This window comes from Canis lupus, chromosome 13 (assembly GCF_003254725.2).
Source record: "Canis lupus dingo isolate Sandy chromosome 13, ASM325472v2, whole genome shotgun sequence".
NCBI classification, from domain to species: domain Eukaryota; kingdom Metazoa; phylum Chordata; class Mammalia; order Carnivora; family Canidae; genus Canis; species Canis lupus.
Genome location: NC_064255.1, coordinates 6590643 through 6609167, shown reverse-complemented (window position 1 = coordinate 6609167; position 18525 = coordinate 6590643). Strand labels below are relative to the sequence as shown.

General features: G+C 34.5%; 1 protein-coding gene across 4 annotated transcripts in view; it reads right to left on the bottom strand.

The window, feature by feature from the left end:
- Positions 1-18525, bottom strand: part of ZFPM2 (zinc finger protein, FOG family member 2) — a 457957-nt gene that overhangs the window by 345238 nt on the left and 94194 nt on the right. For 3 of the 4 annotated variants that reach the window (XM_025450404.3, XM_049093338.1, XM_049093337.1), the window contains one exon: positions 16266-16424. The exons of the other annotated variant lie outside the window; for it this stretch is intronic. In XM_025450404.3, coding sequence (XP_025306189.1) covers positions 16266-16424 — 159 coding nt within the window. The remainder of the gene's footprint in view (positions 1-16265; positions 16425-18525) is intronic. 4 annotated transcript variants of the gene reach the window in all.

Here is an 18525-nt window from a genome sequence, read left to right as displayed (position 1 = left end):
TTTCATTATGCAGCACATATAATTAGAACTACAGAAAATAAATATTGCAGAGTATTTAGTTAAAGAAACACTGTAAAGATGGTTGATTGTATACAATTAACAGCTCAAAAGAAATTACATTTTGCAACTGTTTTAAGCTATTGTAAAACTGGGTAAATGTGCAGCATATATCACATTAATAAAAATAAATCTAAGGCAGAAGAATAGTTTTAAGCACTGGATTGATTATTTAATTGTGTTTTCTTAAAGAAAAAAATGCAAAAAAGGAAAAGATTAAAAACGTAAGACTATCATATGAAGTGATACACTTAGGTGCAGAAAACTAAATGGGTTGCAATTAAATTTATATTCATCTCAATAGCAACTATGTGCCACATACTAAAATCATAAAGATGAATAAGGCAGAGAACCTGTCCTCAGCTTGGATTCTTTATTAAACCTAAACATGGCTACCATTTCTGGAGTACCACTCAGCACTAGCTAAATGCTTTATGAACATCACATCAATTCTGCATGTAGTGTGGCATCCCTGTATTTCAGAAGAGTAAGCCAAGAGGCAGATATGTGAGAAGATGCCCGGGCACATTGCTAGCAAGTGGCAGATTCAAGAACTGACCCCAACTCAGTCTGATTCCAGTGACCATACTCCAAACCTATTAGGATATTACAGTAAAACTCTACTGATTATCAAGCAACAAAGAGAGCTGGATGTGATCTGATAGCTGCTCCTCTTCTCCACATTATAAACCCTGTTTCTTCATTATGCTGGAAATGAAATGAAATGTTTAACGATATATTTACTTGATATTTACAATATTTATAAGCATGATTTTTTCTAAGGTGTACTATTTGACTTGGAACTCAGTAAAATCAACTACACATAGACGCTTAATCAATTACCATTGCTCAGTGACGAGTGATAAAATTAGAACTTGGATTTATTCTTTTTACCATAACCCATTGCAGTATCATTACAGTTGCTAATTAATTGCCTTCACACATTTTTTCTATTTAGTAACTAAAATATGTCACATTTGTCAACTTTCAGACCCTTCATTTTCTAAGTTTATCTCAGGAAACGAACTCTCATTTTTATGATAATGTTTTTACCTAATTCATTTTTAATCTTTTTACTAATGATAAATGAAATGATTAAAAATAATTTAATCGAATGTGAAATCTCTGAATTACTTTTAAGAAACACTATTTTTCCCCTCATAATAGGGACTTGCTTCTTTCCTTTCAGTATATTTATTCTTACAGAAATTTTATTAATAGAACTTTATTTCGATACTAATCCAGCTTCAGCTTCTCCTTGATTTGAATGGAAATGACTCTATTGACCGTTGTTTTTCCCCCCTCTTTCCATTTTTTGATTCTTATATGTTTGATATCAGTACTCTAAGCTCTAAGTAGTTTATGAAAAAATGGCATGAATAATTAATAGCCATGATAATAATGACAAGTTTGTTAAGATATTGCTTCAAAAGCTTTGTTGGTAGGAAGAGGAAAAGGAGAGAAAAGGATGCTAGGGAAAGAATTAAAGAAAGAACTAGGAATGCATTTGACATCCATTCATTTACTTGCTAAATTCTTTATTCACATACTTTTAAATAGAAATTTCAGTGTATTTTTAGCAAAGCACAAACACATTTAATGGGATAACCACTATATATATCCAGAGACCAATTCATAAAAAGATGAAACAGAATAAATGTCAAGCGGTAACAAAATCTATAATATTTCTAAAATTATGGCTATGGAGTTAATGGTTTTCCATTGCAAGATTAAACTCTTTTGTTGCTCTTTTAAAAGATATCATACATATTTTGTGGGCCCTTCCATTTTCCTTAGTCTAGTTTTCAGAATCAATGAGAGCCCTATAGGAGGAAATTGAAGGTGTTATTGAGCAATATAATACACAGCACAAATGACTCGGGGAAATGCACTAGAATATAGTCTTTCGAACACCTGAAACAGAATCTTTAAATTCCATATTAGGTATTGTTGGCAAGGTGTAAAAGAGGTGGCTCTCCTTACTGGGCAAAAAATAATTTCAAAAACACAAACATCTTTTCACTCAAAGTTAGACATTACTGTATAAATTAAAGATCTGCCACATTCTAAGAAAGCCACTTTTTCAGCACAAAAGCAGCAGTGTTTGCCAGCAGTCATACAAGAAAACACCCTTCTCAACCTTGCTCCTTTAATCCATGTAGTTCCTATCAATATTAACCTCTTACAGAAATTCATGTACAATATAACTATTGAACTTTCTTGACTAGGAGTGTTACTGGAGCTGTTAGTCATCCCTATAATGTATTTTGCAATCAGCTAAATCATCAAAGTATTTTTTAACAATGAACAGTTCAGAAGTGACAGATCTACTTTCTTGTTCACACTGCTTATCAGAGAATAGATATCACATATGTTTTCCAGGTGCTTCCTATAGTTAGGATACCTTCACAGAAGCCGCTCATGAAAGATAAGGTCATAAAAGAGATGAAAAATGTGTGAGCTTCATACACTTATGGTTTTATCATCAGACAAGATAGCTTTGGTTAAAGGACTGTAACAGTCAAAAACAGAACACTACAGCATCGTATTGAAGGGCGAGGACATTTAAGTTTAAGATTCAGTTTTTGTTTGCTTTGCTTAAGAGCCTCACGATATTGTTGGGCTGAAAACAACAGTTTGTTAATAGATTAACCCAACAAAAGTGTCGTGTTAAATTAACTCTGGGTGGTCAAACCGTACATATGGTTATATCACCAGATACAAAAATAGAAATATTCAAATGTTACCCCTTTTTGCTAACACCTGAATCTAAACATTTCAATCACTTGGAAATAAAAGGTCCATTATGTTGTGGATCACTATAACTTGTCTGACACAAGTCTCCCTTGGACTTGCTACAGGTGTATAAGAAACTAGGGGGTTTTGCCATATTCTAGACAGTTATATTCAGTGGACAATTATTAAAAAAAAATGCATGCGAGGGATCCCTGGGTGGCGCAGCGGTTTGGCGCCTGCCTTTGGCCCAGGGCGCGATCCTGGAGACCCGGGATTGAATCCCACATCGGGCTCCCGGTGCATGGAGCCTGCTTCTCCCTCTGCCTATGTCTCTGCCTCTCTCTCTCTCTCTCTGACTATCATAAATAAATTAAAAAAAATTTTTTAAATGCATGTGATTTTCTTAACCTGTGTAATATGTCATTGTTTTGGCAATAATATTTTTTCATATTCCAGAATATGAGCAATTAAACAGATCAAAAGAATACAATCCACATTTATTGGACTATAAATTTTCAAACCCTGATGAAGAAACCATTCTGGAACAGTTGATGCCAGTGGTCCAGACTTAAGTCTGCTATTTTGAGAAGAAACTCAATCTCTACACTTAATGGGTAACTACTGTAATTTGTGGTATTCTATTACAGCTAGTAAGAGGAAAGTATTGAACATGCTGATGTTTAGGGTACTTCTATAAAAGTCACAAATAAAGTATTAATACCTTAGGAAGAAAGGACAGTGATTTATAAATTATTTCTATAGTCCTAATCCTAAACACTTAACCCAGATGTGAATATCGTCCTCCATGTGAAAAGAGCTTTTCTTAATATTTGAGTTCACTAAAGATCTGGAGCTTGAAATTTCCACATAAGATAAAATAAGGCAAATTCTCAGCAGATCATTCAAGAATTTTTGATTCTCATTATTTCTCTCAATGGGCACTTGGAAGAGCCAAGATATAAGCAAGTGTGGGAGGATAAAAAGCATCCTATTTTAAAAGATGCTTCTAAAATGTGTGTTTTAAACACTATTACTCCTTTCCTAAACTACCTGAAACACTGTGTCGATCTACCTGAAACACTATTACTTCTTTTCACCCAATTAATGCCTATTAGGCATTAGCTGCCAACTCAAGTATTGCATTCTTAAGGACACTTTCTCTGACCTTCCTCACTACATCAAACCACCCTGTGCCACCTGTGTGATTATTTTATTGTCTGCGTCCCAACTATCATGTAAACTCCAGAATAGCCAGGGGCTTCCCTGTGTTTACTGACATGGTATCCACAGCATGCCCCACAATGTCTGATATAGTACATGTTCAATACATATTTATCAAACTGGATAAAACATGCATTCTGAGTGGACTGACTGCATAATGCTATGAATCCTGAAGTAAAGACAAAATCTATGCCCTTTGCATAAGCTGAAAACCCTTCACAGTAACAGAACTTAGAGTTGGGCACGTGGCTGCCTGGTCATAAAGACCACATTTGCCAGCCTCCCTGTTAATGAGATGGACCACTCATCAGATTTAGTTCTGGACAATGGGATATAAGTGGGAGAGTTTTGTGGGAGCTTCCAAAACCTATTCCTACAACTGAATCTAATACTGATGAGGTTTGCATATCTGAGCAAAAAAGGAAAAAAAGCATTCTAGGTCACATTAGCCTCATCCCAACTCAGATCCATATCTAGCTTCTACCAGAAGTCGGAGTCCCAAGTATGTTATCACAAGAGCCATTTAGACTCTTTTTACCACAAGGTCTTCCCACACCACCTCCTCCCTCAGGGCCAGCAAGAGGTCCTTGGCTGTTGGTGATAACGCAGGAAAAACATAGATAGTATCCACAGCATCATCCAGATTTTTAGAAACGTGGGAGAATTTTTTCCCTCTCTGCTTTAATTTTTAATGCGGTACTTTCATGAGTATCTGTGGTCTCCTTTAGGCACAGGGTAATTTACCCTTTAATGATAACAGATTTGGAATTCAGATATCTAAGTGTCAAGACATTTTAGGAATCTTATTGAAGGTTTCCCAAAAATTAGGAATTTGAAACAAAACTTAACATTCTTGTTCACTGCTCTCTCCTATGAGCACTCATATTGCCTAAAGGTACTAATGGGGGTTGATTCAGGCTTTCTAGAGCCTAAAGCTTAAACGATGAGGGAGGCCCTCTTGAAAAGAAGAATACAAAGCCATAATTACAAATTAGATCAGGGCCTTGGAAGGAGTCTTTGCAAGTAAGGAATTCTGAAGCTACACTACCCTGCATTGAACTAGGTTCAATATAGGTTCGTATACCATTTGACATAAAAATAGCTAAACAATCGCTAAATAAACTAAAAAGGTAAATGAATGTATCTAATACTGGCTTGGCAATGTTAAGTGTAAGGACAAGATTCACATTTTACGTAAATTTTCAAAATTCATTCCTTTTATTAGTGATCGGAGTTGTAGGACTACCTTAGAAGTTCCCAACACGACTGCCAGTATTAGACAGAACACATCATTCTTTTCTAAATTGGGTTTTTTAGGATATAGGCTATTTTCCTTCCCCATTTTTTTTTTCAATATTACCATATATCTTAGTAGAATTGTTTCTTGTCATGAGTTCCTGTATTTCAGTATACTCTTTGGTATTCGGCCACCAGGACAGGATATAGGAGCCCAAGGCTCAAAGATTAGATGAGGCAGGTGTACGCTGGTGAACAGCTCCTATGCTAGAAAGGTGCACCATACAACAAGGAAGCTTGAGAATGGACATAACTTTATCAGCTCAAACTTAACGTTTTCTCCACTCCTTATATTTATTCCCTGTTTCACCAATACATGGTTTCCTTTCCTTATTAGATGACTGTATCTTTAAGAAATGAGAACTTTTTTTAAAAAAATGATTTATTTATTTATTTAAGAGAGAGAGCACAAGCAGGGGGAGCTGCAGAGGGAAAGCAGCTGAGCAGAGAGCCCAATGCAGGGCTTAATCCCAGGACCCTGGGATGGTGACCTGAGCCAAAGCCAGACACTTAACTGAGTGAGCCACCCAGGCGCCCCTTTTTGCCCCTCTACAAGTGTGGCCATGTATAAACACTCACACATATCAATGCTTCAACAACCAAAAACAAGTAATATAGGTTCTCAGTGTTGGTTAACTAGATTGGATGGACTACAATTTGCATTTAAAAATTTGTATTTAAAAAAATAGACTGTCTTGTGCTAATTCTGTGCAACAAGAGAACTTACATCAAATCCCATTATTAAATAGGTAGGGGGCAAAGTGTTTTTTCTATCTGTAGATTTCTACTTTGATAAATCTCTATCTTGAAAAATAATCCTTAAAGAGACCTTCCCTTCTCACTGTCAGAAAAATATAATCACAGCCTACTGTCTGTGCAATTCCACTTTCCATCTCCGGTATGTACGTAAGACGTGGTGAGATACAGCCACTGTCAAGTTTCAGAACAGTTCCTTGTCTAATCTTTCCGCTTCTCCAGATCTCTGATACAGAACCTGTTAGAATGTATTGCTTACTTTTCCAGTTCCTATGTTTATCTCACTTCCACTCTTACCATCTGCTGCACTGCATTTCCTTCAGAAAAGTGAAAAGTTTCCACAGTGCCCAGAGCTCTCCCTGCAAACAATGCCCTCTTCCCCTCTTCCTTCCTTCCTTTCTCCGCTTTTTATTTGGTCTCATTTTGTGTTAAGGTCAAGCTGTTTTAAAGAGTTCACTTTGCAAACATTTCTCCGGGGCTGAAATTCCTATTGAAATTGTTTTGATGGATTTGTAAGCATTTCTGCCATTTATTACTGGCTTCTGCCCAAGTACACACATTTTGGGTTGTGCCCACTCATTTGAATTACCTGAAAAAAACTTTGCAAGAAACAGGAAGTAAGAAGCTGTGGCTTATTTCATGCCACCAAATCAGGGCAACATAATCATCCAGTTAGTATAATGAGTCTAAAGAGCATTTAATATAGCCTCTCATTATATCAAAATGCCAACTCCACTTACTGCAAGCTAGTTTATATTGACAGAGTCTTTAAAGAAGTATCAAAAGGCTAGAAATATTTTAAGCACACCTCTAATTCCTTTACCTGAACCTTTCTTTTTTATTTATTTTTCTTAACATATACCCTTATTCCTGACTGACACCAGGCTTAATAAGCGTTTAACTAGAGAATGCCAAACTAAAAATATCTTGGCAAATTCAGTTTTATGCTTCATATGCCCAGGCTTCTTCAGATGTTTTCATTTCCTTCTGTAAGAATTATGATGGACGCCAGAAAACAAAATCAGTTCTTTATTTTCATAAGTATAACCACCTGAGTTGCAATTCGGTATTAACCTTTAGTAGTTCTGTGACTTTGGCCAAGTTACTGACCCTCTGAAAGTCACAGGTGAAAACAGCACCTACCCTGTAAGCTGATTAGAGATGATGTACGTACAGCAAGATGCCTGACTTTCAGGAGCAGTCAGCAAATGAAAGTTATTATGACCATTATTATAATTATTATAATTGGTTTGTAGTCTCAATGCCAATCTCTGGGATCTCACTGAACTACAAAAAAGGAGCTGAAACAGCAATCTGCATTCGTTATCAGTATTTACTCCATTGGTATAACACACTCAGTTATTTTTACTTGACCTTTTAAGAACAACAAAAAAGTGACTGACTTTATGACTATAATTAAATTCATCGTACCACAGCTTTCACTTCCTCTTATACATTCTACATTTAGGCCTACTAGAGATAAAGATTATCCCATCAGGTAGTGGAGGGGCAAATTCTTTAATGCTTCCTGTTGCTTCTCATATGATAATCAAAACATTGTGAGAAATTTTACATACCCACAAAAAATATGAATTTTATATGAGAAGATTGAGAACTTTGAAAATCTTATTTGATTTAAACCTAAACTACATTAGTGAAGAACAAAGACAAGTTTCCCAAATCACTTATGAAATTTAAGGATAAAAAGTAGAGGAGACATGGCTCCTTCTAAGACATTAGTTTCTCTAAAATGGTAACATTTTACCTAAAATCATAATGTGACCAACAGTCAGATTCAAGGTTGTCAACTATGTTAATTCCATATAATTAAAATAAATTAGCTTCCCAGGGTTCTCCAATGCTAATATTATGTTTATCATTTAAATTTTCCTTAAATAGAAAAATAAATTAGGAGTTAGTAGATGTAAATAACTGGCAAATAATAATGCAGACCTGTATGAATTGTTTTATATATATATATATATATATATATACACAAAATAAAATAGAAAAAACCCATTTCAATTAAAAACAGCAATTTATACAATTACAACTTGATCAAAACTATTTCCTCTAAGAAACATGGGCTCTTCATTCTCTCCAAAATTTCACTGAGAAAATGTAACAATAAAAGGGCTTATATATAAGTAGTTCTTCCTTATAGTACTCAGCTAAAATTAATGATTAATTCATCTATCTAGATTAAAAGTGAAAAAATCAATCAACAATGCAGATGTCTTTTAAGAGCCAGATGCACAGATATATTATATATTATTGCATATATCATATTCTCTATCATATACATACATAGTACCAGGAGATTAAATAAATTCTTAACTCTTCTTCTAGCTTTCAACATTGTAGGGAAAACAACAAACTGCAGTAAATTTTGCAGGTCAAAAAATGTTCTTTCACTTACCAAAACCTTACATAGAAAACCAAAAAGTCAATTCCTCTAAGTGGTAAAACATGACTTTATATTAATTTTCAATTTTTACTATCAACAACAATGCTGATATAAAATAAGAAGATAACTAAAACTTAGGCAAATACCTCTTAACATCTTATGTAGTCAGGTAGAAGCAGAATGAAAACACTTTATCATGAAATGACTTCATAAATAATGAGAGAATTAGGCAATTAAATAATTTACCAAGCCTTATCATATTTCAAAAATATCTTTAGTGGACTGCACACTGAAGATCTGTTGGTGGTCATCTTTCAGACAAAACAATAACTTGAGTTTATAATATGCAAAAACGTAGTCTATATTATCATACACGATTCATATAAATGATATCATCATGAGTCATTTCAACATTACATAAAATCCATCATTTTAATTTTGTTGAAATTATTATGATGATATATCTGGGATCAGAGATGAGGTAGACAGGCAAAGCTTGATCTGACCCTCACATATAAAACACTAAGTCATGGATAAAATTTGTATACCCTCTGGTTCCATCAAAACCAAGAAAGTGCTGGCTCCTTGTAAGAACAAACTGCCTTCAAATGCTCTCTCATTTTTTCCAATAATTGTAGTTTAAGAAAAAAATCCATCTGATTCTAAACAAAAACTAAGTTTGGGGGATTTTAAGATGTCCATAAAAGGGTGATACTACAATGCCAGAGGTATTATTGTTTTCTTACAATCTCCTTTAATAAAAACACAAGCACAACATTAGTATAGCTTATATTTCTATATTCTAAAAAGAATTACTTCCCATTTTGCATTGTTAGATGACTTATGTAAGAAAAATGTAAGGATTTTAAAATAAATGTCAAAAAAAAAAAAAAAAAAAAAGAGGTACTGGATCCAGGAAAAGAGTTTGCCAAGGCACAATAATGTCATGTGGAGGGAGGGGGAGGTGGTGCAGAAGGGAAAGGAGGTCCGTGCCAAGCAAAGCTGGGGGCTGTTCAATCAGCTCTATCGGGGCTCCATCAGTGTCTCCACTCCAGCCAAATCCAGAGAAAACAAGGAGTCAAAGATTCAGGTCAATAAGCTTATAGGCGATTTGCACAAACAGTTCCTCCAGCAAGGTAAAAAACAAAGTCATATTGGCTTTTCTTTTTTATTCCTTCTCTTTGAACTCCCTGGTCCAAACACACCCTGGAAATGTCAATGTTATATACAAGAATTTTAAAAGCTCAGCTTCTTAATCCCGTTAAGAAAAAAGGAACAAGTTGCCAGTAAAGATCTCCTTCTTTATTGAACTCAAAGTGATTATGGTAGAGCTGCCTTTTGCAGATTCTGATTCCACTTGCCCAAGCATCAGAGGAGGCAAAAACATGTCATTAAAAAGTGAGGAGGAAAGAAAGCCCAACGATTAAGAAGGGTTTATGAGATACAAATAAATAGACTTTCTTAACTTAAAAAAAATGATAATAATATAAAAAGAAAATAGGAAACAAAACAGTGTATATGTTTGAAACATATGAAACAAATGAAAAATGGAACAATGAAAAACAAATGAACAAATGGAACATTTGAAAAACAAGCAACAATGAAAAACAAGGGGTTACTATTCCCACAACCAAATCTGTGTTCTTTTTTCTTCTTTTCAGTATTAAGGATCTAGATAATATTTTGGTTGCTTTACCTTAACATGGAAGAGGGGGATAAATGCTAATAATCTAGGGTTGAGTTTGTTACTAAAGAGAAATATGGCTTTTCCTCAGTTATTTCTTAATTTTTAAGTGAAACTACAAAGCTACATAAACTGATAGAAAGAAATGGAATGTGGGGGAGGGACATTTCAAGGACTCTGACAACGCAAAGGCAGAAAGAGTTAAGCACAATGATAAAACCGACTCTGATAATCACATCTTCTACTCTTTATCTTTCTGATACAAGTATGTGGTATTGTGGAAGGGAGCAAAGTGACTCATATCATTCTCAAACACCCCAAATTGCTCTTTCGGAAACCACATTAATGAGCTACAGATGGAGTCTCATCAAGCCCTTGGCTAAAGGGATGATTCTGATTGGGGTTATCTGTATCTCCTGACAGCTTTCTCAAATTGCTCTTTCCATTTCCTACTTGAACCTTTACTTTCTGCAGGCTTTTCTTTTCGGGGTATAAACAAGCATATCGTGACCATGTCTCTTCTCCCAGTTAACACCTCAGCTCTCTTCTGTGGCTCGCTGGAGCCTTCCATAGTGGTGGGAATCCAACAGGTTCCTAGAGGGAGCTGCACAGGTATGGCTCCACCTCTCCTACTCCCCAGCTCTCTGCTGTCCTCTTCTGGCTTCGTGCAAAACTAGCCTCATAGATTTGGCAGATTCCACCCCAGTACCCAATATGGGAACTCATTTCCTCCCCTCAGGTCTCTGTTCAAAGTTCACGCTTCCCATCGCTTCCCATCACTCTTTTAAAATCAATCAATCTCCCTCTCTCTCTCTCTCTCTCTCTCTCTCTCTCTCTCTCTCTCTCTCTCTCACACACACACACACACACACACACACAATCATTCTGTTACCCTTACCTGTTTTGCTTTTCCTTAATAGCGCTCAACACCACCCATCAAATTACACAATAGGAGTTTGCTTATTTATTATCTGTCTCCTCCTGAGAGTGAAACTGGTTGACTTTTGTCAACTGCTGTACCCACAGAACCAAGAAGAGGGTCTGGCATATACCAGATGCCTAATATATGGGCTGAGTTGAACTGAATTTATCAACAACAGAATTGGAAGCTTCTGCCAATCTAATTAAATAACCGTTTATGTCTGATTTTGGTTTGGTATCAATTACTTTTGGTGTTAGAGTTTAACCAAGTCTAGGTAACTCAGGTTATATTTTATTTCCTTTAATATCCCATGCACTTTCCTATTTTAAAGAAACTGTAATTTCTGCATACTACCCGTGTCAAATATTTTTGGATGTGTAAGAATATCCATTGTTACATTATGTCTATTTCCTTATTTTATGGATTTCCATTATGCCCCCTTATTTTCAACCTCAATCTTCCCAGATTGAAGATCTCTAATATTAGTTCATACATCTAGGCTAATAAACACTTCACCCAGTGATTTCTCTGATTCTCCATATATAGATTCTAGGATTCAAATTAAGGTTTGTGTTTCTTCCAAAATTAACTTTGATGGCATTATTATCCCTTTCAGCCTTTTTTTTTTTAGAGATGATGTCACCAGGAAATACTTTGTAAGGACCCTCACTACCTTTTCTAAATAATCATTAATAATTCAAAGTTCACTGACATAATTTCTTCAGATTTTTCTTTTTTAAAAAAGATTGTATCTGTTTGAGAGAGAGAGAACAGAGAACGAATAGGGGCAGGAGAAGCAGAGGAAGAGGGAAAAGGAGGCTCCTCGCCGAGCAGGGAGCCTGATGTGGGGCTCAATCCCAGGACTCTGAGATCATCTGAGCTGAAGGCAAGAGGCTTAACCAAGTAAGCCACGCAGGCGCCTCCTAGATTTTTCTTTTTTAAATAACAGTATGTTCTCCTAGCTTCCAGTGATAGTGACCTGACACTTCTCTTCCTGTTCACATAACCTGTGACATCCTCTTGGAATGTATTCCAAGACATGTTTATTTAATTTCAGTCATTAACAAACTTGGGTATTTCAATGAGTGAACTCTTTCTGCAAATAATTAATAATTGGACACCCGTTTTAGAACTGCTCCATGTCAACTCCACCATGAAACTTATTGTCTCTGTATTTAGCAAAGAATCACTAATATATAATAAGAGTTCCCACCTGCTAGCAGTCACCTACTAAAAGCTCCCCTGTTTGCTTTCCAGACCACCTATGTTTTAATTTATATTAGTTTGCTTAGTTCTAAACATGCATTGATGTACTTCCATGTTTGCTACATAAACCAGAGAAAGTCAGAAAACAAATCACTGAAGCATATAATCCAGTGCCACAGGAAATGTGTAGCACTTATGGACCTAGCCTTGATGTCTTCGTCATCTGGAAATTCAAGGAAATAATTCTTGCTTGTTTCCTTCCTCTCAGAGATACTGTAAGGCAAGGTGCCAAATGATCTAAACTCATGCACAAAAGAGGGTGATGCAAATTGTAAGTATCGCTTTATATTTGCTGAAATTCCTAAAATTTAAGGATAGCAAGCAACTTTGAGAAGAGCGTCTTTTAATAAATAGAATTCATTTCATTCACTTGAAAGATGAAAAATAGAGACATGATATATGCAACTAACATAAAGTAAAAAGTGACATAAGAAACTTCAACAAAACTGTTAGGTTACAATTTGAGGCCTGCAACTCTAACAAGGGCTTATTAAAGGTAATCTTTTCCACTTTTAATTGTGAATATTTATGACTTAGAATCGTATGATTAAGAATTTAATACATTTAATGTTGACATAAAATTCTGACCAACATTTTGACATTTCTGTAGAATATTACATTATAAGAGTGATTGGGATCGTATTTAATCATATGTTTAATAATGACTAGCAATAATATTAATAAATACTTCAAGACTTGTAAAAAGGCCTGCCCTTTGCCAACAAGTAAATAGACTATATCATATGGAACTGAGAAAAATACCACAACAATAAGAACAGAATCATTTTAAATACTAAAATATCCTGTATAATGTAGCTCGATTTGAAAAGGAAGTAGGAACTTTTATTTATGAAAAGGTGTATCTTCATAGATGTACCATAAAAAAGAGTTTTTCCTTATTTTTTTTAATAAAAAAGGAAACTTACAATGGCATATGATTGCTTTTAGACACAACCCAGTTGCTAAGATTTAAAGATAACTGTAACTGGGTATCCTCAGTATCCTTGACTGATTGTCCCAATACCTTGTTTGGAACACCTAAGATACTCTAACCATGTTTTTGTGACCTGAGTTTTTAACTACTATCCTTTGTTTAATACAAAGAAAGCATTTGATGTTCAAAAGTGTTCTCCCTGGAACTCAGTAAAGAAACCATGTCCTTGTTAGATCTTAATCACGGCTAGATCTTTAGATGAAGAGACATTCCAAATAATCAAATTCATTTTCAAATATATAAATTTGTATATATATATATATATATATATATACACACACACACACACACACACAATTTTTAAGTTGTAAATGACTTAAAATATGTGCAAAAAATATGTTTCATCAGTGAGCCCAAGCTGAAATTATTTCCCTTCAGGAGAACAGTTCTTATATGCTCCTTCCTCATGACGGTGGCATCATTAACCATTTAAATACTTCTACTCTTTTAATGCCAAACCTATTACCTTCCCTGCAACTGGAAAGAAAACAGAATTGTGTGTCACTGAGACTAATATGTGAATTTCTACAGAAAGATAGTTTCTAATTTTCTGTGGAGAAAATTTTCTCTTCCTAATATAGCCAATCAACTTAAGTGAAAAATGGATGGCATCCTTACTATCACCTCAAGGGGATGCAATATCTGTCAAAGAGCTGGCTTTCTTTTCTACCAGTTCCTACTGAGTTAAATGAAAGTCTCCTGGCCTCCCATTTTATGAGAGTAAAATAATGAATTTCTTTTCCTATTAATTCCTATTAAATTTCTTTACCTATTAAATAAGGTAATAGCACTTTCAATAGTTACAGTCATATTTATCCTGCAAAATATTAGGTGAAAATGTAAATTCTTCTTTCAACCTATCCTTACTTTCTAATTTCAAACTAAATATTAGAAACTTATTTTTATAACATATAATACATTAACGATATATTTATGTATAATTTTATATTAAGTTGTATTTTAATTATGTACATAATTATATATATTTTCTCCTAACATACTACTAACTTAAAATTTGGAGTTCTATATTCTTACACTAAGCAATGTATCAATGATCAATGATCATCCCAAAATGTAATGTGTTATCACTACTGTCTCTCTGGATTAATTAAGTTGACAAAAATGTCTGAATCCACATACTACATACTACCTCTTTTTACAAGAACAAGAAGTGGTACATGCTAATAACTCTTGGTTCCTTTTATTTATTGTGATCCTGTAACATAAGGCAGGTACTCTATGATACATTTAAGAATATATTTCCTGTCAAAGAAGGAAAATGAAAACTCTTTAAATATAGATTTAAACACTCCTTATTTCAAGCCAGCTTTTACATGTATTGTTGTGGATACTATAATGGTCCTAGCATCTAAAACAAGTACAGAAAATATTAATTTGCCCTGAAATCTAAGTCAACATTACCAACTACTCAGTCCATACCATTCTCATTTTCAACCAAAAGTCTCCCATGCAGGAGACAGGCACCAGGTTACAAAGTCACTGTGAGGTCTTCAGGAGTTAATGGTCAAGGAGGCTTTCTAAACTTCAGGGTAGCCAGATGCTAGTGCTGCCATTCCATTTCCACAATTTTTAGGGTTCTATTGACCATAGGGATGAGAATTGGCTGACTTCTTTTGTTTCTAATCACCAGCAACAGGAGAAAGTCATATGGGAATTTGAACAATGTGTATCAAATGGATAGGTGTAAAAATAAAAGTAAAATAAAATAAAAATAAAAATAAAAATGGCACATACACAAACGCAGACATATAGAGACACACAGTCATGGTAAAATACATTTTAAAAAAAAGCGGCTCTTTTAAACCAATAAAGTGACTCAAACACTTGTGAAACTGCATTGGTGCAGGAAGCAAGAGAAGACCCATCTCATTTGCAAAGACAAAACAATTAAATTAAGAGAATATATATTTTAAAAATCATGAAAGACCTTTAAACACACTTTTAAAAAAAAGCAAGCAAGTGAGTACATGTGCCTAATGAAGACGGGTTACTGGGGAGGCCACCTGGCTCCAAGTTAATGGTGGAAATAAACTGAGATGTATTGTCTCAGGTATTTCTTTCAACATAATGTTAAAGTGTTAAAAGAGTATCTAGGGTGGGAAAATCGAATATATTTTCTTATTTAACGATATCTTAAAAAGCACCATCCTCAGTTTTGAAAGTCAATGTCAAACACCTAAAGCACTTTGTCTGTTTGTTTATTATTAATTAACTCTATGCCCGCCATGAGGCTCAACCTCACAACCCTGAGATCAATAGTCACATGTTCTACTGACTGAGCCAGGCAGGTGCCCCTTAAGCATTGTTTTTAAAAGGAGTGAGCCAGAACCTTGGGCTGGGACTACCTGCCCTATTCAGTGCTTATATTCAGTGCCTTGCAAGCAACTGACATTCAATAAATACTTGTAAAAGAATAAGTGAATACATGATGAACATAAAATATATTAGAGGGCAGCCCCAGTGGCTCAGCGGCTTAGTGCCGCCTGCAGCCCAGGGTGTGATCCTGGAGACCCAGGATCGAGTCCCACGTCAGGCTCGCTGCATGGAGCCTTCTTCTCCCTCTGCCTGTGTCTCTGCCTCTCTCTCTCTCTCTCTCTCTCTCTGTCTCTCATGAATAAATAAATAAACTTTTTAAAAATAAAATAAAATAAAATATATTAGAATTGGCCAATCAACAGGAAAATATTTTTAAATATACAAAATGACTTATTAAAGTGGAATTACTTCTTTTAGTCCTCATAATAGCATTATGTGTTTTAAAAATTCTGCAGGTATTTTCAGACTCTTGAATTACATTATCAGCACTTCGAGCACTAGTATTACACTCTATCAGTGCATTTTTTAAACTTCACAAAATCATCTAAGTAAATGGGTTCACAGACTGTATCTAGCCATTAATGATTACCTTTGTTACAAAAGTATTCCACTTCTTCACAGCTCAGATTTTCAGGCCCAAATTCTGTAGAAAAGCTTTCCTCCAATGGAAAGTCTCCTTTTGAGACGATGTCTGTTTCCTCTGATGGACACTCTTCTTCTTCCTCTTCAATGGCATCTTCTAGCGGCCCTTGAAAAAGAATCAGGGACACTGTACCAAAAACATCCAAAGAAGATAGTGAAATAAAATCCTTTAATAGGGTCTTTTGATTAAAGTGGTGAGAAAAAAAATGCATTCTATGAATACACCAACCAATATTACTAAGGGGACTCACACAAGATAATGCCACCTTCATATTCACAAGAAACAATGACCTATAATGAGAAGTGGAAGGGAACCAGTACCTGAAGTTACTGTATAGAATGCAACCTCCATCTTCAACCTTTCCTCACCCCCAATTCCAAACCCAAAGCTGCTTCTCCTTTATTTTTAAATTCTCTCCCGAATTGCAAAACCTGTGCACTTTATGTTCATTTGTTAGAATTAACTGCCTGGTAAAGAGTACAAGTCTCTTTTACATCGTTGTACAATTTTACCTGAGATTTTAATAAAGATTTAACGTAATTGAATGCATTTTAATTGAACTGAGATTTTAATAAAGTCTATACTTTTAAAAATCCATCTTAAGAGTGGATTCCAAGAAAAGATTTCATTATATGTGTTTGAGGCTTGAAGAAAAATTACATATTTCTCTCCCTGATGAAAGCATAACCCTATTCATAATTAATTGAATTTTTTCTGAAATGAAAAGTAGTTTTCTAATGAAAAAATGTAATTTGTATTTATGTGATACTTTTTCAGTAATAAAAATACAACTCCCTTAGAGTGAATGAGAGTGAGGTGCTCTACATTAATGGCCCTATTTTATTGAAAGGAAAAGGAGGGCTGTAGTTGTTCAGATGGCTCTAAAGTGGACTACGTGGGGATACCACATGGCTGGTTGTGAATCTCTGACCGTCCTAAAGGAGCAAAGTATCCGACTCATCTAACTAAGCAGAAGCCTGCATTTGTTCCTAAAAGAAGCAATGTGGCATGTTATCCAAAGAACACAATTATGGTAATTTGTACTAATTGTCACTCACATCCACCGTCTCATCAGACAGGCTGACTACTTAAAAGGCTTCGGCAGTCTCTCTCTCACTTCTTAGAAATGTGCTAGGAAAATTTCAGGGCCAAAGAAGAAATCTTATAAATAATTTAAATTAGTGCACATATTACAATTTTAATCTATGTGGTACATAAGAACAGTAATACATCTGATACTTTCCCCAAAAAAAGTTTCCAAACGGACGACAGAAATCATAGGACAGATTTTCATGGACAAAACTAGTTGCATGGATTTAAATTAAGAAATATCCAAGCAAAAAACTTCTTATGGAGTTTCTTTATTCTTTTTACAATTTATTTTTTTCTCTTCCTCAAAATAATAAATTTTAAGGAAAAAAGAATGCCTTAATTCCAAACACTGGTAATGTTTGTAATGTGCTTTCTTATCCTCAAGGTGGAGAAGGGGCAAAACAAAACAAAACAAAACATGGATTTCTGTACAAACTACATTCAAAAGTCACAGATCTCATATAAGTTTTTATCTCTTATTCATTATTTTCAAGTTTAAAAGTATAATTTTTAACTCTTAAAACAATTATGTCAAGTAGCAAGTATGCAAGGAATACATAAATAGTATAACAAAATATGATCATTAAACATTCATCTGATAATTCTAATTATTAATGCTAAGTAAATGAAGAATAGAATATTTTCCATATTTTGTAATTTGTAATTGTAATGACAATTTTGGTCAAAATAAGACATGTAAAGCTGTCTTATTTGTATTTCAAGTAAGATTTCAAAGCACTTTCTTATGTTATCTTTAAAATAATCCACCAAAGTAGGTAGGAGAATTAACACTATTTTTTTATTTTGTAGATATGGAAAATAAAGCTCAGGAAATTACTTAACCAGAATAAGGTTCATTCTAATAAGTGAAAAAACTGATGCAAAAACCCAAGATTTTAAAATATCTTTTATTAATATACCATACTACTCTGCAAATATTCTTCAGTAGTTATTAGACACGTTCCTTCATAAATAAATCTATAAAACGCAAAAATCTTCTGAAATGCTTAACTTTTATTAGCGTATTTGTTCATAGATGCTTAAAGTTTGTCTTTAAAAACTGAGAAACCTCTTGCTGCTCTAAGATTATTGAGAATATGTGTTATAAAATATT